Source organism: Somniosus microcephalus, chromosome 32 (genome assembly GCF_052327205.1).
Source record: "Somniosus microcephalus isolate GS21.2 chromosome 32, FLI_Smic_1.0, whole genome shotgun sequence".
Taxonomy (NCBI): Eukaryota; Metazoa; Chordata; class Chondrichthyes; order Squaliformes; family Somniosidae; genus Somniosus; species Somniosus microcephalus.
This window is the reverse complement of record NC_141018.1, coordinates 15,811,482-15,834,950: the sequence shown is the minus strand read 5'-3', so window position 1 is coordinate 15,834,950 and position 23,469 is coordinate 15,811,482. Positions and strand designations below refer to the sequence as shown.

Genomic DNA, 23,469 nt, shown 5'->3' with positions numbered 1-23,469 from the left:
CCACCCACCCGCCCCTTCAACCACCGTCTGCCCCACCTGTGACAGAGACTGTAGGTCTCGCATTGGACTCATCAGTCACCTGCGAACATGTGGAAGCAAGTCATCCTCGGTTCCGAGGGACTGCCTAAGAAGAAGAAAGGTAGCATCCATATTCCTATCCATCCAACCACTCAAGCCCACACACAGGATCCTTTTGGTTCAAAAGTAAACTGATGTCTTGCAGGCACTATTCTTCTAAACAGTGTGCGAGTGGGAAAGTTGCCCTATTGTGATGCTGTCCAGGTAAAACTATATTAATACTGGCCTATTCTAGTATTGTATGGGGGATACTTTGATTTGAATGGAGCCTACATGTAGGTAATCTTCCTTTCCTACTTGCCTTTTAATTAGATGTTAGTAATACTTTGGTAAAGTCTGTACAGTCTCTGCTCCATTCTGAGGCAATTTAAATTCTACCACTGCAGGGCAGGCATATATGGTGTCACTTAATTTGTTTTTTTTTGTCATTCAGCCTTTTTTGAAAGGAATCCACAAGAACATTTTAGAAACCTATATCTGATATAACCACATTCCATTCATAGGAATGATGAAGATGCAGCAATGCACCAACCTCTCCCACCCCTGAGACTAGGGAGAACTTTTATACAGGTTGCTTTGGCAGAGTCATTACATAGGCTGCATTTCAGTGACTATCATTGTTGCCAAAAGAAAGGTGTATGTGAACCTCCCCTATTGCCAGTCCACCCCCTCTCCTGAGAGATGCTCTTGGATTGCTGCCGGTGAGGCAAGCAACCAGACATTCATCTTTTTAAAATTTGGCAAGCTGCCTCTGGAGGTCCGAAAGGCACTGGCAAATTGCCCAAATAATAATAATAATGAGGTCCAGGGCCCAATTTCAGGCCAGCCTCTGGCCTCACGTAACTTAGTGAGGTATTTTCCCCTTGTTTGAATCACTAAGGTTTGGCACAGTGAGTTCCTGCGATTACTGTAAGGAGAACAGGTAATTCATCAAGAAGGAAGCTGTAGGAAAAAACTAAAACTTGTGGTGTAATTTAGTTGCTTTTACTCGCAGTACAGGCTCTCTGTCCATCATTATAAGACAAGCTTGCCAGCCAAAAAAAAATTGTATGTCAATACAGTCAGACAACTGGCTCCAACATAGGTATTACATGGCTTCTAATGTTGCCATTTCTTCACCGTTCCAGACTTCCCCTGCGAGTCATAAAATACAGCCTTGTGTACCATAAGTACATTGGCAAATATTTTGCTCAACATGTAAAGCATTACAAAAAAAGTGCAGTGCATAAACTGGTAAGGAGAATTCTAGCACAGTGCTGCAGTGTACTGGCTGTCCAGTATGATAAATGTAGGATGTGGAGTTGGACTTGTGATTCTCAGTGAGGCAAAGTTCCAGGTCATTATTGAGAAATGTCCATATGGAGGCCAGCTGCTACCCCTTGGGGAGAGGGGAAGGGCAAAGCACTGAAGTTGCTCAAAACTGCTCTTCTGCACCTCCTGGCAAAAACAGAGAGTGACACAACTAGGTTGCCAGAACATTAATAAAATCTCTGAGTAACTTTACATCATTTTCTGTCTGCCATGCGAAGACCTTCCTGTGCTGGGAAAAATTAAACTTCAGAAGTCTTGTGAAACTTTATATTTATTACTTGTTGCTTGAATGTTTAACAGTAGAGAACATGTTTGCAACAGTTTAAATGCCTGGTATGAAGTGTTCAATGTTTTGGCTGAACATAAATGCACTGCTTCTAAACTTAAATGTTTGTTCATAATTTTTGAGTGTGCAGGTGGTGAAAGTAGTCATTTTCATTTGTTTCATAGAAGAATTGCAGAGGAAGGAGCAAGAAGAACTAGCATTGGAAGCTGCTAAGAGAGATGAACAAGAGGATGGAAAACAAGGAATCCGTTCACTGAAATTCTTGAACAAAGCTGTCAAATATAGTACTAATAGTGCACTAGCAGTGAATGCACAGAAAGGTAAAACATATCCATGTACACTAAAAGTAGCTAATACAGGTAGACTGTCCTTTATCCGAAAACCTTGGGACCAGCTGTGTTTCGGTTTTTGGAATTTTACGGATTTCAGAAGGTTTTGACAACAAACACTGTTGCTTAGCAACAGCTTGTAAACACTCGGGCCCTGCCTTGGAAGCGTCTCTGAAGCTGTTGCTAAGCTACAGAGACTCTTTCCACAGCCTGACTGTTTAAAAAAATGCTAGGGGAAGAAAAACCTGCTAGGGGAAGAAAAACCTAACAAAATGGCGGCTGATTTCTGCCGTTAGATCGAGGTTTCTGGCTCCCCCTGCTCCGTATCTGAATTCCTTGACTTAGTGGGGGTCTGGGGCTCGACTGCCGCTGCCATTTGTGGGAAAGCTGGATATCGGCTGACTCCTACACTAAGCTGGCCCGCAAATCAGGTCCTGGGGGGGGGGGGGGGGGGGGAAAAGACCATTGGACAGGCCGCTGCAGCTATCGGATGGGCCGCTGTATTGTTGTGTTCACTCTCCCGGTACCTCCTTCACACTGCCTGGCTCGGCCTGCAATCTCCTACCCAGGAGGGAACTCTGTGACCCTCTGCCCTGCTCACAGGGAAAGGCAGAGCTCCCGGACCACTCCTGTCATGTTTGGCGCCACTCGGGTCATGTCGTGCGCACGACTTACGCTCCACGAGAAAACGTTCAGTTTTTAGAGGTTTTCGGTTTTCGGAAGTGCGGATAAAGGATAGTCTACCTGTACACACTAACATCTAGGCCATGAAATTTCACTGGGGATTGCCTGATCTCCCGCCATAACTCCAGCAGGAGACCAGTGGAATCCCCAAATAAATGGCTGAAAACGGGTATTTACGCCGTTTCTCTGAGTGTTCCATCAGTCACTTGCTGGAGTTACTGTGAAAGGCTGGAGAATCCCCGCTGAATTTCAGAAGCTTTATTTTTTTTAAACTAATGATGAACGAGTTGATCTTTTGTGCTGGTGCACAGTGAGTCGTCAGGTGAGATATAATTCAACTAAGGTGTGCAGATTTAATTCATTCTCCACTGCTTGATTTTATATTATTGATAGTTAAATAGAACAGCAATTTAAGAAGTAGAAGTAAACTGATGAAAGGATTCAGTAGGGTAGATAAAGATGATCTATTTCTTCTGGTGGGGGAATCCAGAACAAGAGGACATAATAACATTTTAGAACCTGGCCATTCTGGGGTGAAATTAGGAAGCACTTCTTCACACACGGTAGTAGAAAAAATAAACTTATATACACATCTACTTCTCCCTAAAAGGCTTTGGATGCTGGGTCAATTGATGCTTTCAAGATTGAGAACGATAGATTTTTTTTTGGTTGGGTAAAGGTATCAAGGGATATGGGTAAAGGAATGTAAATGGGGTTGAGGTACAGATCAGCCATGATCTCATTGAATGGCAGAACAGGCTCGAGGGGTTAAATGGCCTACTCCCGTTCCTGTATTCCTACAGGGTTGATGCATTAATATTTCTCTGCAGTATAGTCTGAGGAGCTGGGAGATGCAAAATTAAAGGACTGCAGTGCCACCACTGACATGAGGTGTAATTATAGTGTGACAAGTTTACATCGGCAGTTTTAATTCTAAATGTGGGCATAAGAAATTATAATGGAAATGCATGCAGGTGTAAGATTTTTAATACACTATAGATAAGAGTTTAGAATAAATCAGGCATGCAGTCCCACGTCTGTTTTGATGGGTATGCATTTGACGGTACGTATATGAATGCAAAACAAACCCCAAACCAGCAAGGCGTGCCAAACACGTGTGACTGTTGGTGTACATTATGCCAGATACGTTTTTCCACACCCCGACATTTTTGAAGAAAAATGGTTAACTTTACATCAGGATGAGCAGCAGTAAAACTGCTATTGGCAATCAGCCATGGGCGAGTGATCTCAAAAGTAAAGCGTCCCTAGCTATATATGTCTGACATTGGAAAGATAAATTAGTAGGAATATATAAACAAGCAAAAAATGCAGATTAGGGAAAACGGGGTAAATTTTGAGGCTCCGTGCTGCCGGCGGGGCCTTGCAACAATGGCACTTGCTGATTTGTAGCCAAAAAATGAGGCATGGGTAGCCTTGTCAAAATATCTACACCTCTGAATTGCCTGGGCTTTAATTTTACAACTTTAGGTGAGGCTCCACTGATTTTTTTTTTTTAAAAACTGGGTGCACTTAGGTGTATGAGAGTTCACTTGCTCAAGCAGATGTCCTAAAGAGAGAAGGTATATTTTTTTTTTTAAACACTTTCTTGGGAGGTGAATCGTCTTTTAATGTACCTTTGTCTGCATTTTGATGCACATTTATTTGTCTTTGTTGGGAGGGCAAAAGAGACGCTTAGTCCAACTGCCAGGCATAAAATTGGTATGCCACTAATGGCAGAGTGTAAGACCCTTTAGCGCCAAGGAAAATGACCAAAATGTTTTCTTCATAACATGGCCATTGATTTTATGGGGGAATCGATTACCATTGCTGGCAAACTTTTTGGGGGGGCATTAGTAAGGTCTAGTATGGGGCCTAAATTAGTTCTCGGCATAAGTCCTGCTTGGCCTATTGGCGACTTACTAGCGAGAATTACAATGGTAGTTCAGAAGCTCCTCCTTTTCTTTCCCCCCCCCCCCCCCCCCAAAAGCAGTGTTTTGATGTAGGGGGGGAAATCTTTTCACCGAACGATCTGGGTTTCACCCCCAAGTGCAGATCCCCTGCAACCGACCCTACTGACTTGAGTCCTTGGCCCCAAAATTCTGCTGCAGTTCAGTATATTGTTTGCTGTCCATGCCTTTTAATAATAAATGTTGAGTGAATAGGTCTAACAATTCATGAGTAACTAAGTAATACTGCAATTCCTCATTGTGAGTAGAATTATCTGAATATTTCATTGTTTTCAATTGTGCTGTTCAGTTCTACAGCAGCTGTTATGATGCCTCATTCAAAATTAGGGTTGCAAAATTCCGATAATTTTTTTTAAAAAAGGAAACTTTCCATGGGAATTTTGAGTTTTTTTGCACACTGATGGTTTTTGTCTCTGACCCTTATATTATCTTTGTCATCAAAATAGACATACTGTTCCATACAAATAAAAACAGGCTTTCAAAACTTTATTTAGGTTATAATTTTGAACATTATTGAATCCCCACAAAAAAGACCCATTTAAAATAAAATAAAAAGAGCGTCAGCTTATTTAGCCCATAATTTGTTCTTATTTTGTCCCTTTGAGTCTTCTACTCATCATTCCTCCTCCTGATTCTCTGGCTCTGACGTGTCCATTTCCTCCTCTGTGTCACTGTCTAGCTGTGTGGTGGACACTTCTGTATCTGGCTCAATAAGTTGTAGGTTCGCCCGGATAGCCACCAGTTTCTCCACTCTCTTGTTAGTCAGCCTGTTGCGCACCTTTGTATGCGCATTCCCAAAAAGTGACCAGTTTCGTTCAGAAGCCGCTGATGAAAGTGGGATTTGGAGTATCACCGATGCAATGGGTGACGGCCTCAGATGCACAAAGTCCCTTCCACCAGGTATGTGCACTGATATGCTTGCATGATCCCCATAACCCGTCCCCATTCCAAAGACCTTGCTTGGTAGAGAACTTTGCCAGACTTCCCAGAACTTTGCCCACGTCCAGATTGAGATGGTGTGAGAGGGTAGAAATCACACTAAGCGCTGTTGATCTGTTCTCCAGAAAGTATTGGTCTCCCAACATGCTTTGGGTCCAGCATGTATGCTGCAGCATGAATCGGCTTGACACAAAATTCTTGATGCGTCTGTATGAATTGAACAATTGCCTTCTCCTCTGCTTTGAGCAGCAGGGATGTGGGTAGGGCAATGCTGATTTGTTCTTTTAAATCGGCAAAAAGCCTGAGAACATATGACAAGACAGCGTCATCTCCTTCAATCTGAGCAATTGCAGATGCTACTGGTGAGAGTAGTTTAAGGCTGCTAACCACTCCCAAAACACATCATCCAGCAGTATTTTCTTGATGGTGGTTTCCATATCCCCAGACTGGGATATTGCCATTTCTTGCAGTGACTCCTTACCCTCCAGAAGGCTGTTGTACATTATGATAACACCACCCCATCTAGTGTTGTTGGGCAGCTTCAGTGTGGTGTTCTTGTTCTTTGTCATTTGCTTGGAGTTATAGGTTGCTGCAACTACCTGTTCTCCCCTGACATACTTAACAACTTGCTTGGCTCTCTTGTACAGTGTTTCTATGGTTCTCAAACCCATGATGTCCTTGAGGAGCAGGTTGAGCCCATGAGCTGCGCACCCAATAGATGTAATATGAGGGTAGGCCTCCTCCACTTGAGCCCAAGCAGCCTTCATATTCACAGCATTGTAAGTAACTACTGCAAAGACCTTTTGTGATCCAAAATCGTTGATGACTGCTTTCAGCTCATCAGCAATGTATGTGCCTTTGTGTCTGTTGTCCTTTGTGTCTGTGCTCTTGAAGAACACTGGGAGAGGAGTGGAGACGATGTAGTTTATGATGCCTTCCCCTCGTACATTTGACCACCCATCTGAGATAACTGCAACACAGTCTGCCATCTCTATCGTTTCTTTGAGCTTTCCTTGGACTCTGTTATACTCAACCTCCAGCAAATAAGTAGACAAAGCATGTCTGGTGGGAGGACAGTATGCAGGGTGAATAACATTGAAAAATCTCTTACAGTACACATTGGCTAATCGCTCATCCACTCAGTCACACACAAAACTTGTAATTATTAAAACAAGCCAAGTAAGAAGATAAACATATATTGATTAAGAAATTCTTTAATAATTAAGATTCCATCTGTTAGTAATTTTGAGAGGATCTGTGGGGGGAAAAAATGAAAGAAATACAAAAAAAAATATTTTGCTAGCATATGCTTTTTTGGGCAAAATTCCCACTCTAAACTTCCCGTGGAAAATTTCCGGAAATTTACCGGAAACTTTCCACCCCTTCGCAACCCTATTCACAATATATAACTTTAAATGACTTTTACAAGTAGAAACCGGTTTTAAATCTTTGCATTACATATAAATAAATGGTCTCTCCTCTTTGGATTTGACTGACTCTCCATCTCTCAAATCTGTTAAGTAGAAATGGAAAAGGTATATTTCGAGGACCGTTTTGGCACCAAATATTACGCCTTTCAAAAGTGGTAATGGTAATGGAGCTACTATATTTACTAGCTGCAAGGCTCCTTAAAAGATTAGATAATGGATTATGTTATGAAATCTGTTTTTAGCTGCTACGTGCAAAGAAACCCCATTCTTTCCACCAGATCTACAATAAGCAATGAATGTAGTACTACCAGCCTGTCTTATTTAAATATAAGACAGTAGTAATTGGAAGAAAGAGATCCAATTGTGATGTTCTATTGCAGGGGAGTTTAAAACTGGTTCATTTTTGTATATTTATGAATGTTTGTGCATACGATAGCGAGGGATAGCAATGCTGCAAGAATGGTAAACTTTCTACTTTTGTCACCAGTCAGATATTCAGACTGAGCTGGCCATTCAGTAAATGCAATCAGAAATGTTTTAGTTTATGTGCTCAATGAATCTGTAGAAATATACATCAGCTTACTGATCCAGGGAGAACCTAAATGTGTACTGCATCATAACAAATTACTTTGCCAGATAAACTTGGTTGAATATTATATATTGTAATTGGGTTTTCAGAAAGATCGTGACAAGGTTCCACAGAAGGCACTTATGGCTAAGTAAAGGAGTCATAGTTTTTTAAAAATTTGTTCCTGGGATGTGGGCATTGCTGGCAACTCCAGCATTTATTGCCCATCTCTAATTGCCCTCTCGAAGGTGGTGGTGAACCTCCTTCTTGAACCGCTGCAGTCCTTGTGAAGGTACTCCCACAGTGCTGTTAGGGAATGAGTTCCAGGATTTTGACCCAGTGACTATGAAGGAACGGCGATATATTTCCAAGTCAGGATGGTGTGTGACTTGGAAGGGAACTTGCAGGTGATGGCGTTCCCATGCGCCTGATGCCCCTGTCCTTCTAAGTGGTAGAGGGTGCGGGTTTGCGAGGTGCTGCATTGCATCTTGTAGATGGTACACACTGCAGCCACGGTGCACCGATGGTGAAGGGAGTGAATGTTTTTAAGGTGGTGGATTTCATGCCAATCTAGCGGGCTTCTTTGTCCTGGATGGTGTTGAGCTTCTTGTGTTGTTGGCGCTGCACTCATCCAGGCAAGTGGAGAGTATTCCATCACACTCCTGATGTGCCTTGTCGATGGTGGAAAGGCTTTGGGGAGTCAGGAGGTGAGACACTCACTGCAGAATACCCAGCCTCTGATCTGCCCTTGGAGCCACAGTATTTATGTGGCTGGTCCAGTTTAAGTTTCTGGTCAATGGTGACCCCCAGGATGTTGACAGTGGGGATTCATAAGAACATAATCAATAGGAGCAGAAGTAGGCCATTTGGCCCTTCGAGCCTGTTCCGCCATTCAGTAAGATCATGGATGATCTTTACCTCATCTCCACTTTCCTGCACTATCCCCGTATCCTTAGATTTTTGAATATTAAGGCAATCAATCGATCTCTGTCTTGAATATACTCAACAATGGAGCCTCCACAGCCCTCTGGGAGTAGAGAATTCCAAAGATTCACCACCCTCTCAGTGAAGAAATTTCTCCTCATCTCAGTCCTAAATGGCTGACCCCTTATTCTGAGACTGTGATCCCTGGTTCTAGACTCCCCACCCAGGGGAAACATCCTCTCTCTATCTACCCTGTCAAGCCCTGTAAGAATTTTGTATGTTTCAATGAGATCACCTCTCATTCTTCTAAACTCTAGAGAATATAGGCCTAGTCTGTCTTCATAGGACAATCCCCCCCATCCCAGGAACCAATCTAGTGAACCTTCGTTGCACTCCCTCTATGGCAAGTATATCCTTCCTTAGGTAAGGAGACCAAAACTGTACACCATACTCCAGGTGTGGTCTCACCAGGGCCCTATATAATTGCAGTAAGACATCTTTACTCTTATACTCAAATCCTCTTGTAATAAAGGCCAACATACCATTTGCTTTCTTAATTGCTTGCTGTACCTGCATGTTAACTTTCAGGGATTTGTGTACAAGGCCACCCAGGTCCCTCTGCACACTAACATTTCCCAATCTCTCACCATTTAAAAAAAAAAATACTCTGATTTTCTGTTTTTTCCTACCAAAATGGATAACTTCACACTTCTCCACATTATATTCCATTTGCCATGTTCTTGCCCACTCACTTAGCCTGTCTTTATCCCCTTGAAGCCTCCTTGCATCCTCCTCACAACTTACATTCCCACCCAGCTTTGTATCATCAGCAAACTTGGATATATTACATTTGGTCCCCTCATCCAAATCATTGATGTAGATTGTGACTAGCAGAGGCCCAAGCACTGATCCTTGCGGTACACCACTAGTTACAGCCTGCCAACCCGAAAATGACCCGTTTATTCCTACTGTGTTTTCTGTCTGTTAACCAATCCTCAATCCATGCTAATACATTACCCTCAATCCCATGAGCCCTAATTTTGTTTAATAACCTCTTGTGTGGCAACTTATCGAATGCCTTTTGAAAATCCAAATACACCACATCCACTGGTACCCCCTTATCTATTCTGCTAGTTACAACCTCAAAAAACTCTAATAGATTTGTCAAACACACTTTCCCTTTCATAAATCTATCTTGACTCTGCCCAATCCTATTATTATTTTCTAAGTGCCCTGTTACCAATCCTTAATAGATTCTAGCATTTTCCCTACTACTGCTGTCAGGCTAACTGGTCTGTAGTTCCCCATTTTCTCTCTCCCTCTCTTAAATAATGGGGTTACATTTGCTATCTTCCAATCCGCAGGAACCGTCCTAGAATCTATGGAATTTTGGAAAATGACAACAATGCATCCACTATCTCTATAGCCAACTCTTTCAAAACCCTAGGATGTAGGCCATCAGGTCCAGGGGATTTATCGGCTTTCAGTCCCATTATTTCTCCAGTACTTTTTTACTAATAATTTCTTTCAGTTCCTCATTCTTGCTAGACCCTTGATTCTCCACTATTTCCGGCAAGTTTTTTGCATCTTTTTCCGTGAAGACAGACACAAAGTATGTGTTTGATCTCTCTGCCATATCCTTATTCCCCATTATAATTTATCCTGTCTCGGCCTGTAAGGGACCTACATTTACTTTCGCTAATCTTTTCTTTTTTACATACCTATAGAAGCTTTTACAGTCTGTTTTTGTCTCTCGCCAGTTTACTCTCCTATTTTCCCTTTCTTTATCAATTTCTGGGTTCTCCTTTGCTGAATTCTAAAATCCTCCCAATCCTCAAGCTTGCTAGTCTTTTTGGGAGCATTATAAGCCTCTTCCTTTGATCTAATACTATCTCTAACTTCTCTTGTTAGCCACGGTTAGAACACTTTTCCAATGGGGTTTTTGTGCCTTAAAGGAATGTATATTTGTTGTAAATGATGTATTAATTCTTTAAATGCTAGCCATTGCTCGTCCACTGTCATAACTTTTAATGTAGTTTCCCAATCTACCTTGGCCAACTCGCCCCTCATACCTACGAAGTTTGCTTTGTTTAGATTTAAGACCCTAGTTTCGGATTTAACGAAGTCACTTTCAAACTCAATATAAAACTATCATATTATGGTCACTCTTCCCCAAAGGCCCTTTACTACAAGATTATTAATGAACCCTTTCTCGTTGCACAATACTAGATCTAAAATAGCCTGTTCCCTAGTTGGTTCCTCAACATACTGATCTAGAAAACTATTTTGCATACATTCCATGAATTTGTCCTCCACACTATTACTGCAAATTTGGTTTCCCCAGTCTATATGTAGATTAAAGTCCTCCATGATTAATGTATTACCCTTGTTACATGCGCCTCTAATTTCCTGATTTATACTCTGCCCTACATTACAACTACTGTTTGGGGAGCCTATAAACAACTCCCACCGATGTTTTCTGCCCCTTGCTGTTTCTTAGCTCTACCCAAACTGATTCTACTTCTTGATTTTCAGAGCTAAGATCCTTTCTCTCTACTGTCTTTATCCCATCCTTTATTATCAGGGCTATCCCTTCTAAAAGTTATGTATCCTGGAATATTTAGTTCCCAACCTTGGCCACTTTGCAACCACGTCTCCGTTATGGCTATTAGATCAAACCTGTTCATTTCTATCTGCGCTATTAATTAATCGCCGATGATAATGCCATTGAATGTCAAGGAGCAGTGGTTAGACTCTTGTTGGAGATAGTCATTGCCTGGCACTTGTGTGGCTCTAATGTTACTTGCCACTTATCAGTCCAAGCCTGAATGTTGTCCATGTCTTGTTGCATGTGGGCATGGATTGCTTCATTATCTGGGAAGTTGCAAATGGAACTGAACACTGCAGTCATCAGCGAACCTCCCCACTTCTGACCTTATGATGGAGGGAAGGTCATTGATGAAGTAGCTGGACCTACGACACTGCCCTGAGGAATTTCTTCAGTGATGTCCTGGGGCTGAGATGATTGACCTCTAACAAGCACAACCATCTTCCTTTGTGCTAGGTATGACTCCAGCCAGTGGAGAGTTTTCCCCCGATTCCCATTGACTTTAATTTTACTATTGCCCCTTGATGCCACACTCTTGTCAAATGCTGCCTTGATATCAAGGGCAGTCACTCTCCCCTCTGGAATTCAGCTCTTTTGTCCATGTTTGGACCAAGGCTGTAATGAGGTCTGGAGCCAAGTAGTCCTTGCGGAACCCAAACTGAGCATCGGTGAGCAGGTTATTGGTGAGTAAGTGCCACTTGATAGCACTGTTGACGACACCTTCCATCACTTTGCTGATGATTGAGAGTAGACTGATGGGGCGGTAATTGGCTGGATTGGATTTGACCTGCTTTTTGTGGACAGGACATACCTGGGCAGTTTTCCACATTGTCGGGTAGATGTCAGTGTTGTAGCTATACTGGTACAGCTTAGCTAGAGGCACGGCTAGTTCTGGAGCACAAGTTTTCAACACAATAGCCGGGATGTTGTAGGGGCCCCATAGCCTTTGCTGTATCCTGTGCGCTCAGCCATTTCTTGATATCACGTGGAGTGAATAGAATTGGCTGAAGACCAGCTTCTGTGATGGTGGGGACCTCAAGAGGAGGCCGACATGGATCATCCACTCGACACTTCTGACTGAAGATGGGTGCAAACGCTTCAGCATTGTCTTTTGCACTCGCGTGCTGAACTCCGCCATCATTGAGGATGAGGATATTCCTGGAGCCCATTATCTATCCAGTATGGCACTGTATAGATAATAGGCTTAAAAGAAGAATCGATGTTTCTTGTTTTAAGCCAATTAGCATCAATCCACTGCTATGCTAACTTATCCTATGACCCCTTACCTCGGCCATTAGTGCCATAAATGGCAGCTTTTGAGAAAGGGTAGAAAGAACTTGCATTTATGTAACGCCTTATCATACCCTCAGGACATCCCAAAACACTTCACGTACAATGAATGACTTGAAGTGCTACAAGAGTGTAATGTATGGGCACTTGGAATGAGTGGTTTGTGAGAACAGGTGAGGGTTGAAGGAGAGTGAAGACCATCTAAGAACATTTGGGATCAGTAAACCCATAAATCACGTAAGGAATATTAATCATGCAGTGTATATGGACTTTAGCAAGGCTTTTGCTAAAGTTCCACATGGCAGACTGGTCACGAAGTTAAAAGCCCATGGGATCCAGGGCAAAGTATCAAGTTGGATTCAAAACTGGCTCGGAGACAGGAAGCAGAGGGTAATGGTTGATGGGTGTTTTTGTGACAGGAAGGCTATTTCCAGTGGGGTTCCTCAGGGCTCATTACTAGGTTCCTTACTTTTTGTGGTATATTATCAACTTGAATATAGGGGCTATGATTAAGAAGTTCGCAGATGATACTAAAATCGACTGTGTGGTTGATGCTGAAGAAGGAAGCTGTAGACTGCAGGAAGATATCAATAAATTGGTCAAGTGGGTAGAACAGTGGCAAATGGAATTCAATCCGGAGAAGTGTGAGGTAATGCATTTGGAGAGGGCTAACAAGGAAAGGGAATACACATTAAATGGTAGGACACTGAGTAGTGTAGAGAAACAAAGGGACCTTGGAGTGCATGTCCACAGATCCCTGAAGGTAGCAGGCCAAGTAGATAAGGTGGTTAAGAAGGCATACGGAATGCTTGCCTTTATTAGCCGTGGCGCATAATACAGGGGTGGGGGGGTGTTATGCTTCAACTGTATAAAACACTAGTTAAGCCTCAGCTAGAGTGCTGCGTGCAGTTCTGGTCACCACATTACAGGAAAGATGTGCTTGCACTAGAGAGGGTACAGAGGAGATTTACAGGGAGGTTGCCAGAAGTAGAGAAGCTTAGCTATGAGGAAAGACTGGATAGGCTGTGTCTGTTTTCCTTGGAATAGAGGCGGCTGAGGGGAGACCGTATTGAGGTGTATATAATTGAGGGGCATAGATAAAGTGGATAGAAAGGACCTATCTCCCTTAGCAGAGGGGTCAAAAACCAGGGGGCACAGATTTAAAGTAATTGGTGGGAGGATTTGAGGGGAAATGTCTTCACCCAGAGGGTTGTGTGGGGGGGGGGGGGGGTCTGGAACTCACTGCTTGAAAGGGTGGTAGAGGCAGAAACTCTAACCTCATTTTAAAAAGTACTTGGATGTGCACTTGGGATGCTGAAACCTGCAGGGCTACGGACCAAGAACTGGGAAGTGGGATTAGGCTGGAGAGCTCTTTGTTGGCCGGCGCGGACACGATGGGCAGAAATGGCCTCCTTCCGTGCTGTAACTTTCTATGATTCTATGAAATTCAAAGAAGTCGGGGTTTCAAAATCGTGGCGGCCTCTTTGTGGCCAGGTGGCAACAGACCAAAACTTAAAATCAACATACAGTACTTGTTTTTTTTTTAGTAGTGCTTATTTGGTTTCCTATTTTGATTTTATTATAAATCTACCGAGGTTGCCTTCAAAATCAGGATTCAGGCAGTGCCTGAAGTGTGACTGTGATTTTGAGTGCAAACAATTGATGTATGCGATGTGTTCTGTTGAAGCATGACACCAGTGTATGTCAGCTCTGTTTCAGCTTTTTGGCTTGGACCCAGAAAGATCCCCAGCATCACAACTAGGGAAGCTAGAAATATTTAGCCTGAAGGAAGGTGAATGTAGAGGATCTTGTAAAAAATATATAAAATAACATGATATAGGAAACTTAAATGGGTATCGGTACAAGGTAAACAGTGACAGTAGTACAAGAGATTGAGGGGGAAAAATTGGGTATCGCCCATTTTGGGGTGCTAATATCAGCCAGGCGCAAAGTTTAGCACCCGGCACTAATTACACCTCCGACTGCAACATTCACCTGTATTGCCCCTGGAAGTGATTTGAACGCTAAATCAGTCGCTACACATCTCAAGGCGCAAACGTCAGGGAGCGAGGCGCTACCTCAGAACGCTACCGAAGCTCGGGCGATGTCCGTTGCCCATGGAAGCCAGACAGACTGGTGCTGTCCAGTTCTTAAAGGGGAGGGGCCATCTTGCTGACCAGCCACACCCTGCTCATTGCAGCCTTGAATCTCGGCCTGGAGAGACCTCAAAAGCAATTGTGTTGAAAGTACTAATGGATAGGCCCAGGGAAAGAGCTCGGCGCTTGGGAACCACAAAAGTAGTGCTGAGGGCCAAAACTCCTTAGGACAGCATTAAAACCAAAAATTTTGCCGACAAGAAAAGGCAGGAAGCGCCCGCCTTTTAAAATAGCGCTCCCCCTGCCTCTTCCTGACTTGAAAACGTTCCCCCTCTACCTGTCGTTCCTAGCAGCAGGTGCTAAGGCAGGGGGCGCGACTCCGTATCCGGTCCAGGGCATTGTACGCTTAACTGACGTCACGATCTGCGGGCGCAGGAGATCGTGGCGGTAGTGTTTAGCGCCGCCGCAAAATGACTGGTCAATTTCGTGAGCGGCGCTAAAATCACCGCGCTCGGGCGCTAAGTTCCTAGTGTCCCCCGGAGGCGCTAACCAACCAAATTTTTCCCCCCCAAAAGTGCAAATTTGATGTTGGGAAGAATGTCTTCACAGAGTAATCAACACTTGGAATATACGTCTGGGAATAGTAAGCGAGCTGGTCAGATGCTGAGGAGAATGGTAGGTTTTTCTTTCAGGACAGATGAGCCGCGATTGGCCAAGTGGCCTTTCTCTTCTGTATTTATCTTGACTACAGGCATTCATTCAGGATGAGATCAAGTGGCATTTGATCCTGTGAAAAGGACTCCAAAAATCTCTAGAGAAAAGCCAGCATTTCCAACATGGGGGGGTGGTGTCGTTTGATTCATTTTATGACTACTTCTTGGCTGTCCATCATTTAACACTATTGTCTTGGGTTGGGAGAGTGAACGCTGTGCAAGTCTGCACATCCATCCTGCTAGTTGGAGTCTTGTTCACCACTAAGTCCCCCTTGTCCTTTTTTAGGCTTGTGATGGTATAGGTATCTTTTAGCTTTCTGCCACTAATGTGATGTAATTTTTTTATTTTAGTGAACAGTTTCCCTCATGCAACCGTCTTGTCACATTTCCCATAAGTGGACGTCTCCTATAAGCCAGAATCTGTAGCCCAGCATTTTTCTGCCCCTGCAGAGACACTGTAGCCTGTAGGACTCGTATAATCCTAGGTCATCAGTGTGCAATTGCACTTTATTTCTCTCCAAATCACTTTGGCAGCAATGTTATCAACAGAGCATGTTTGAGATGGACTCAAGTCCTGAATGAACTCATTAGATTTATTTACTGAAGTTAAACAAGTAGGACATGTACAAGCACCACAAGCTTTGATACAATGACAGCCCTAATATTTAAATGACCCCGTGTCTTGAGATTTCAGACAGTGTTATGGTGAGAACTAATGGGTGGACGGAAGTTCTGCCCTAGTATATTTCTGGTGGCACTTCATGCTCGAGAAGCATCATACAGACTTTGTTGCAGTTGTCAGTAGTTTAGGTCATTGAATTTTTACACTGTTCCTTGGGAACTAATTATTTTGGCTGCACAAATACAATAACAACTTTTTTTAATATTCAGGCTATAAAATCAGTACTGGTTATGCTGCAGATTTCAATCAACGCCTACTGGATGCTAGTACTCAGTTCCAAAAGAGCCAGGGGAAAGGCACAATAGATGTGTGGTGGCTGTTTGATGATGGAGGTATGAAGCATATTATTTTCCAAAAAAGTAATTTTAATACATGTGAATCTAATTTGTAACATTTTATAAGGTATTCATTGTTTGAAAAATTGATATTGTATATTGATTGTAAAATAAAAACTTGCATTAATATAGCACCTTTCATGGCCTCAGGATGTCCCAAAGCACTTTACACTTAAACTATTTTATTGGTTATAGTCACTGTTGTAATGTAGGAAACGCGGCAGCCAATTTACACACGGCAAGCTCCCACATACAGGAATGAAATAAATGACCATATCATTTGTTTTAGATGTTGGTTAGGGGAGAAATATTGACCAGGATACACTGAATTCCCCTGCTTTTCTTTGAATAGTGCCACGGGATCTTTTATGTTCGCCCGAGAGGGCAGACGGGACCTCGATTTTAATGTCTCATCTGAAAGACGGCAACTTTGACAGTGCAACACTCCGAGTACTAACCTAGTTCATGTGCTCGGGCCTCTGGAGTGGGGCTTAAACCCATGACCTTCTGACTGAGGCGAGAATGCTTACTCTGAACCAAAGCTCAAAAAGTACTTATTTTGTGAATCATGTTCAGTATCTAAATATTTCCAAGTTGCGATTTCTAGAAGTTTGAAGAAGATCATAAATAGTCAGGGATATTTGGGTATATAAAGGTTGAAAGAAATCCTGATAGCCTTTTGGGTATCAGCAGTGGCTGTTGGGTCCCACGTGTAATTTTAATATTACCTATAGAAATCTAAAACAATTTCAATCTCCATTTACAAAAAGAAAACTTGTAGTGTTAAGTGAATAGTGATGTAAATAATCTCAATTTATTATCACTTTTAATAGGTATTAATCCCAATATCATATTTTTTAATAGGTTTGACTATTCTCATTCCCTATCTGTTAACTACACGAAAAAAATGGTGTGGCTGTAAATTGCGGATCTTTATTGGAGGGAAGTTGGACAGTATTGATGAGGAGAAACGAGCGTAAGTTTTGTTTAAAACGATGATCTTTTGCACATTTAAATCCTTTGGATATTAACACTGTCAATGATGGGACATTTGCACTTTCACTCCTTTTCAGCAAACTTGCAAACTAAATTCTTGTGGTGAATGTTCATGAATACTGGTAAAGTGCTAATCACAAAACTTTATCGGAACTGTTTGAAAGTTGTTTTTGGAACTGGAAAGGATGAGGCAGAGATTCATCACTAAAACCACTGAACTCCCCAGCAACAAGTGCACCAGAGTCCTTTATGGTAGTGTACATCTTGTATACGTACGTATGTGTATATTTGCATAGATGCATTTGGGTGCGCACATTGGCACTAAAGGGACGCTTTTAGAGTTTCTCTCTGTCGTATCAAATTTGAAGTAACACAGAAGAAAGCCTTTCGGCCTTTTGAACGAGCTATCCAGTTAGTCCCACTCTGCTCTTATCCCCATAGCCCTGGACATTCTTTTCCTTTTCAAGTATGTATCCAATTCCTTTTTGAAAGTTACTATTGAATCTGCTTCCACCCTTTCAGGCAGTGTGTTCCAGATCACCATAATTCGCTGCGTTTTAAAAAAAAAAAAAAAAAAAATATATATATATATATATATATATATATATATATATATATATATATAAAAAAATTCTCATCTCATCTCTCTGGTTCTTTTACCTTAAATCTGTGTCCTCTGGTTACTGACCCTCCTGCCAGTGGAAACAATTTATCTTTATTTACTCTATCAAAACCCTTCATAATTTGGAACACTTCTATTAAATCTCCCCTTAACCTTCTCTGCTCTAAGGAGAACAATCCCAGCTTCTCTAGTCTCTCCACATAACTAAACACCACCTCTCTTGACCCTCCACTGTCTCTGATTTGTCACACTGCTTGTCTGACTTGCAGCACTGGATGAGCAGAAATTTCCTCCAACTAAATATTGGGAAGATCGAAGCAGTGGTCTTCGATCCCCCCGACATACTCTGTTTCCTAGCGACCGACTGCAACTGTCTGAGGCTGAACCAGACCGTTTACAACCCCGAGATGAGCTGCCGACCACATATCTGCTCCATCAAGATGAGCCTCCGCTTAGCTGCTGCTGAAACCCTCATCCATGCCTTTGTTCACTCTAGACTTGACCATATTTCCAATGCTTTCCTGGCCGACCACCTATCTTCCACCATACATAAATTTGAGCTTGTCCAAAACTCTGCTGGCCGTATCTTAACTCTCAGTAAGTCCCGTTCATTCATCACCCCTGTGCTCGCTGACATACATTGGCCCCCAGTCTGGCAACGCCTCAATCTCTAACCTCCTCCAAGATATCTGTGCTCCTCCAATTCTGGCCTCTTGCGCATCCCCAATTTTAATCGCTCCACCATTGGTGGCTGTGCCTTCAGTTGCCTAGGCCCCAAGCCCTGGAATTCCCTCCCTAAACACCTCTACCTCCACCTCTATCTCCTCCTTTAAGATGCTCTTTAAAACCTACCTCTTTGACCAAGCTTTTAGTAAAATCTCCTTATGTGGCTTGTATTCAAATTCTGTTAACGCTTCTGCGAAGCACCTTGGGATGTTTTACTACGTTAAAGGCACTATATAAATGCAAGTTGTTGTTAAGTCGCTCATTCGTGGTACCATTCTAGTAAATCTGCTCTACACCCTCCAAGATTTTGACATTGTTCCTAAAGTGTGGTGCCCAGAATTGGACACACTACTCCAGCTGAGGCCTAACCAGTGATTTATAAAGATTTAACATAACTTCCTTTCTTTTGTACTCTCTGCCTTGCATTAGGGGTCATTTTAACCCAGCAGGAAACTGACGGGATCAGATCAGCCCGATAGACTTCAATGCAAAGTAAAATCGGGCGGGGTGTAAAACAGGTGGAAGATCTGATCCTGTGGGTTACTCGCTGGGTAGATTAGGTTCAAATTACCCCCATTGTTTTAGTTGGTTGCTTTTGAAATAGTTGTCCAGAATTGCTTCTTGTAACTTGCATGCAATTATGGGATTTTGATCAGTGAAATAGTAAATCAGCTTTCAGTGCTGGTGAAATTTATAGTGTTTTGTAATGCAGCTCTACTGAATTTGCAGCAAAACTGCAGCAACTTTCTCCCCTGTGACATTCTGACCAGACCTACCCCAGCTCCATCATTTCCAACCTCATATCCCGTCCCCCACCAAGTACTACCGATGCCACATGTTCCGATTCTGCTAGACCCCACCAGTGCACCCAAACCCCATATTGTGCCTCCTTTAGTGTTCCCACATCTCCCTGGGTAATGCCCCTGAATACTCTTCGACCTCCGCACAACCCACTGCTCCCAGAGGTCCACCTTGTGGAGTACTGAAATTTCCCAGCCTAGAAATTTGATGACACTGCCCATTTTACAGGCATAAAACGGGTGCCAAAGTGTCCAATATGGCAGGTGGCATTCTGAGCCGGAAGTACACCTTCCTCCATTTTGGTATAGGTATTGAGGCGTCCAGGGCCCATGCCTGAAACGGGCATTAGGCCAAACCAAACTGGTTTTCTCTGAATGCAGCTGATGTTCAGAAAAACCAGGCCTACATGCAGCCTAACCAGCCATCCTTAAGGGACCGCTGGATGCCGCCAGCAGAAAAGTGCATTTTTTTTTTAATGCTCACCTGAAAGTGGAGCCAGAAGGTGCAGAAGTACCTCGCGGCCCCAAATTTAAATGTTATTCGCCAGTGAGCTGCCTAGGGACGGACGTCCAGCCGGTGTCCACAGTTCCAGTTTGATGTAAATGAGGCCCAATATTAGGTGGGCCTCAGGCCTACCCATTCGGCGCAGGGATCAATCTTTGCGCCTAGTTTGCGCCATCTTGCAAAAAAGCAATTTCTAGGCCCCTATGTCTCGGCCTCTCCCCTCTTTATTGCCTGCAGCCCAAACAAACCCCGATGAGTGGTTTTGCTGCTCCACCTCTATGCCTGCAGTAAGCCTCCACATGGCATTTTTCTTTGCGACCCTGTCACTGGCCTCCACCCCTCTCCGGCTTCTTGTTGCCAGGGATATAATCCAGCATATCTGACGCACTTACAAAGGCATTGGCTAAGAGAGAAGTGCCTGGTTACAAGAGATTTAGCATACTTGTCGCACTTTTTTGGCCAACTTTCTATGGAATTTCAAGAAACTCCGTTCGAGAATGAGTGCCCTAGTGACTCAGCGAGTTGGTAACTTAACTAAGAAATCGGGACGGTTCCATGAATGATCCCTGATCTGTCCCATGTTAGCTGATCTCAGCAGTAAGACTAATATAATTAGCCTTGGGTTATCGAGGAGAAAATCTGCCAGGGTTTCTGCCTCCAGTCTCCAGTTACACCTGTTGGAAGTGCAGATATTAGTTAAGGATGGGAACCAACTTGGTTGTGATATGTGCCAGAATCAATAAGCCTCCTAATTAATACTCACTGTCAAGGGTCACATGTGAATAATAAGCATGAGTGTGGTACTGGAGGGCGCCCAGCATGAAGTCAAAGCTCTGAGGAGAGAAGAAAGTTAATGAGAAAAAAACTACTGGTGTATGATGTCTACACATACACCAGTATTTATCCATTCACATAGGCAAATGATAATTACCCTTATGATGTGGCATTCCCTTGGGCATTTTGCTTAACACAGGTGAGCTGCAGAATGCCAGCAAGGCAGCATCAGGTGTTATTTGAGACTTTGCAATTTGACTTTGTTTTGTTTGGATGATGCATAGATCTTCAAAACAATGTTTTAGGAGAAAGAGAGCCATGTTACTTTTGTTTCAACTGTAAAATAGAGATTTGAAGGTCAAGCTTCAAATTAGCTACAACTTTCTTGAATAGGTTAGGCCTAGATGTAGCTGACCTTAGATACTAATAATGTCTCTAAGGCTAGCTTGTCAAGGCATGTGGCATTTACCAACAAACTCTGCTGTGTTAAAGTATGATGTCCACAGAATAATCAACATTTCAATTGTTTTATCACTCTGGCATTATTTGTTAGTGTGTTTTGCTTAACCCGTTGGTTTTCAAGCTTTTCAGCATAGAGAACGCATTGCTTACACTCTTAAGGACCAACCTGCAAACAAATGAGACACGATTGAGAACCCCTATCCTAACTTCTGAAAGACAAATTTCAGTTGCCTGAAGGAAACTACTACTGTCAAGGCAGAGAATGTCTTTGTTGCTAAAAGTACAGAATGGAAGTAGTATATTGGTAAATCAACAAATGCAGAAAAATCACAAAAATATAGAATACAGGATTCTTGCGACATAAGGTAGCCCTAAGCTGAGATATACAGAAATCTGACCACTGGGATCTCCTTGCAGATCCTAGTTTGAAAACCTATGGTCAAACACATGAAACTTTAACAACTAGTACTCATAGCACCTTCAATTTGGAAGACTGCTTCAAAGCACTTTACATAGGAGAAAAGGAACCTTTATGGGAGGGTTACTCTAGGTGAACAAATGCTTGATCAGAGATGTAGCTTGAGAAAGCTTGTTTAAAGGAGGGGAGCAAGTTAGAGAGATGGAAAGGTTTCAGGAAGGAGCTCCAAAGAGTAGGGCTGAGGCATCAAAGGCTCTACCAGCAAAGGTGGAGCAGAGCGAGGGGAAAATGCATGGGAGGCTAGAGTCCGAGGACATGAGGGGACTTCAGGCTGGAGAAGGTTGTAGATGAAAGAGGGGGCAATGCCCTGAAGGATTTTAAATTTGATCCACTGTAGGTCAATGATGATTGGGCTGAATGGGCAAGTGGGGCTCAGTGTAGGATAGGATGCAGGTGACAATAGTTTTGTCTGAGGTAAAGTTAGGAGATTGGAGGCAACAAGAGCACTATCGGAGAATTCAAGTCTGGAAGTGACGAAAGTATGGATAATGGGGTCCGACGGTGGTGGGGTTAAGGTAGGGACCGAAGTGTGCAACATTGCACAGTTTGAAGTAAGTATTCCAGATAGTAGATAGAATATGGGGTTTGAAGCTCCACTCTGGGTTAAGCAGAAAGCTGAGGTTACATGCAGTCTTGTTCATCCTGAGTAAGCGGCTAAAGGGTGGGTGCAGTAGAAAGCAAGGATAGAATTTTTAGCAGGAATCAAAAACAATGGCTTTGGTCTTCCTGATGTTCAGTTGTAGAAAATTCTGGCTTATCCATAACTTAATATCAGGCAGTCTGGTTGCATGGAGATAGTTCTGAGGTCAAGGGAAGTGCGGTGGAAAAGTAGAGAAACCATATGGAAGTTAACGTGTTTAAAAATGAATTGAAGGGAGCCAAGAATGGGTCCCTGGGAACTGCAGCGGTAAGAGCTGGAAGAGAAGCCATTGCTGGAAATGTGCTTACTGCATTGTAGGAGTGGACCCATGTAAGGGCAGTCCCACTGAGATGGATCATTGGGAAGGATGGCTCTGATTGACCATGTCGGGCTCTGCAGAGAGGTCAAGGAGGGATGAAGTATCAGGGTTGCAGTGACTGCAGATATCATTAGTGACTTAAAACAATGTGGTTTCAGTACTCTGGGCAGACAGAAGGGCTGGAATTTGGCTGGTGCTCGGGGTGGGTTTGGAGGCGGGACACCCAGCACAATCGCAGAGATTGACGGCAGGTCGGAAACCCGCTGTCAACCCGCCTCAAATCAATCTTCCCAAGTGTCGAGTCCCTGATCTGCGCATGGATCCGACGCATAGCGGCGGGAAGAGGATTATAGCCACTTAACTGCTTGTTAACAGGCTTTTACCAATTTTGACACTTCTCCTGCGGGCTTCCTGACGTCCAGACACCCCGCCAGGGTAAGTGTGGCATGTTGTGAGTCTGCTGTAATGTTTCTGCATTGATGACAGCTGCAGAAGTGGTGTGAAGGATCCAGTGGTGCACTGGTGAGTTTCAGAGGTAAGAAAATGTTGGGAAATTCATTTTTAATGCATTTAGACTTTTAACAAGTTTTGAATTGTATGTGTCGTCCCACCTCATTGGGAGAACCTCTCTCACCAGTGACAGAACACTTCTGTAACCTCAGCTGCCATCTGTTCTAGCCTAAGGAGGGAGTCACTGGAGAGCCTGGGTGCAAGAGCTCACCTGTGAAGTGATTGTGTTTGCAGCACCTCCATGCTGTCAAACACAGAAAAATCAACTGTTAAAGGTGATGCACTATCAATTGCTACAAAAGACTGGAAGTTAAGAAAGTAATAAACAGGCTTTTATTACCAAAGAACAGAGCATGCCTCTTGTGGTTGCCTGGTATCCAAAAGGGCCGGGGGCTGC

At 43.1% G+C, this 23,469-nt stretch overlaps 1 protein-coding gene across 5 annotated transcripts in view; it reads left to right on the top strand.

The window, feature by feature from the left end:
- slc12a1 (solute carrier family 12 member 1) overlaps window positions 1-23,469 on the top strand; it is a 102,858-nt gene that overhangs the window by 67,743 nt on the left and 11,646 nt on the right. For 4 of the 5 annotated variants that reach the window (XM_085972123.1, XM_085972119.1, XM_085972124.1 and 1 more), the window contains exons 20-22: window positions 1,840-1,995; window positions 16,115-16,237; window positions 17,105-17,216. In XM_085972123.1, the coding sequence (XP_085828249.1) occupies window positions 1,840-1,995; window positions 16,115-16,237; window positions 17,105-17,216 (391 nt within the window). The remainder of the gene's footprint in view (window positions 1-1,839; window positions 1,996-16,114; window positions 16,238-17,104; window positions 17,217-23,469) is intronic. The other variant, XM_085972121.1, reaches the window with a different exon arrangement.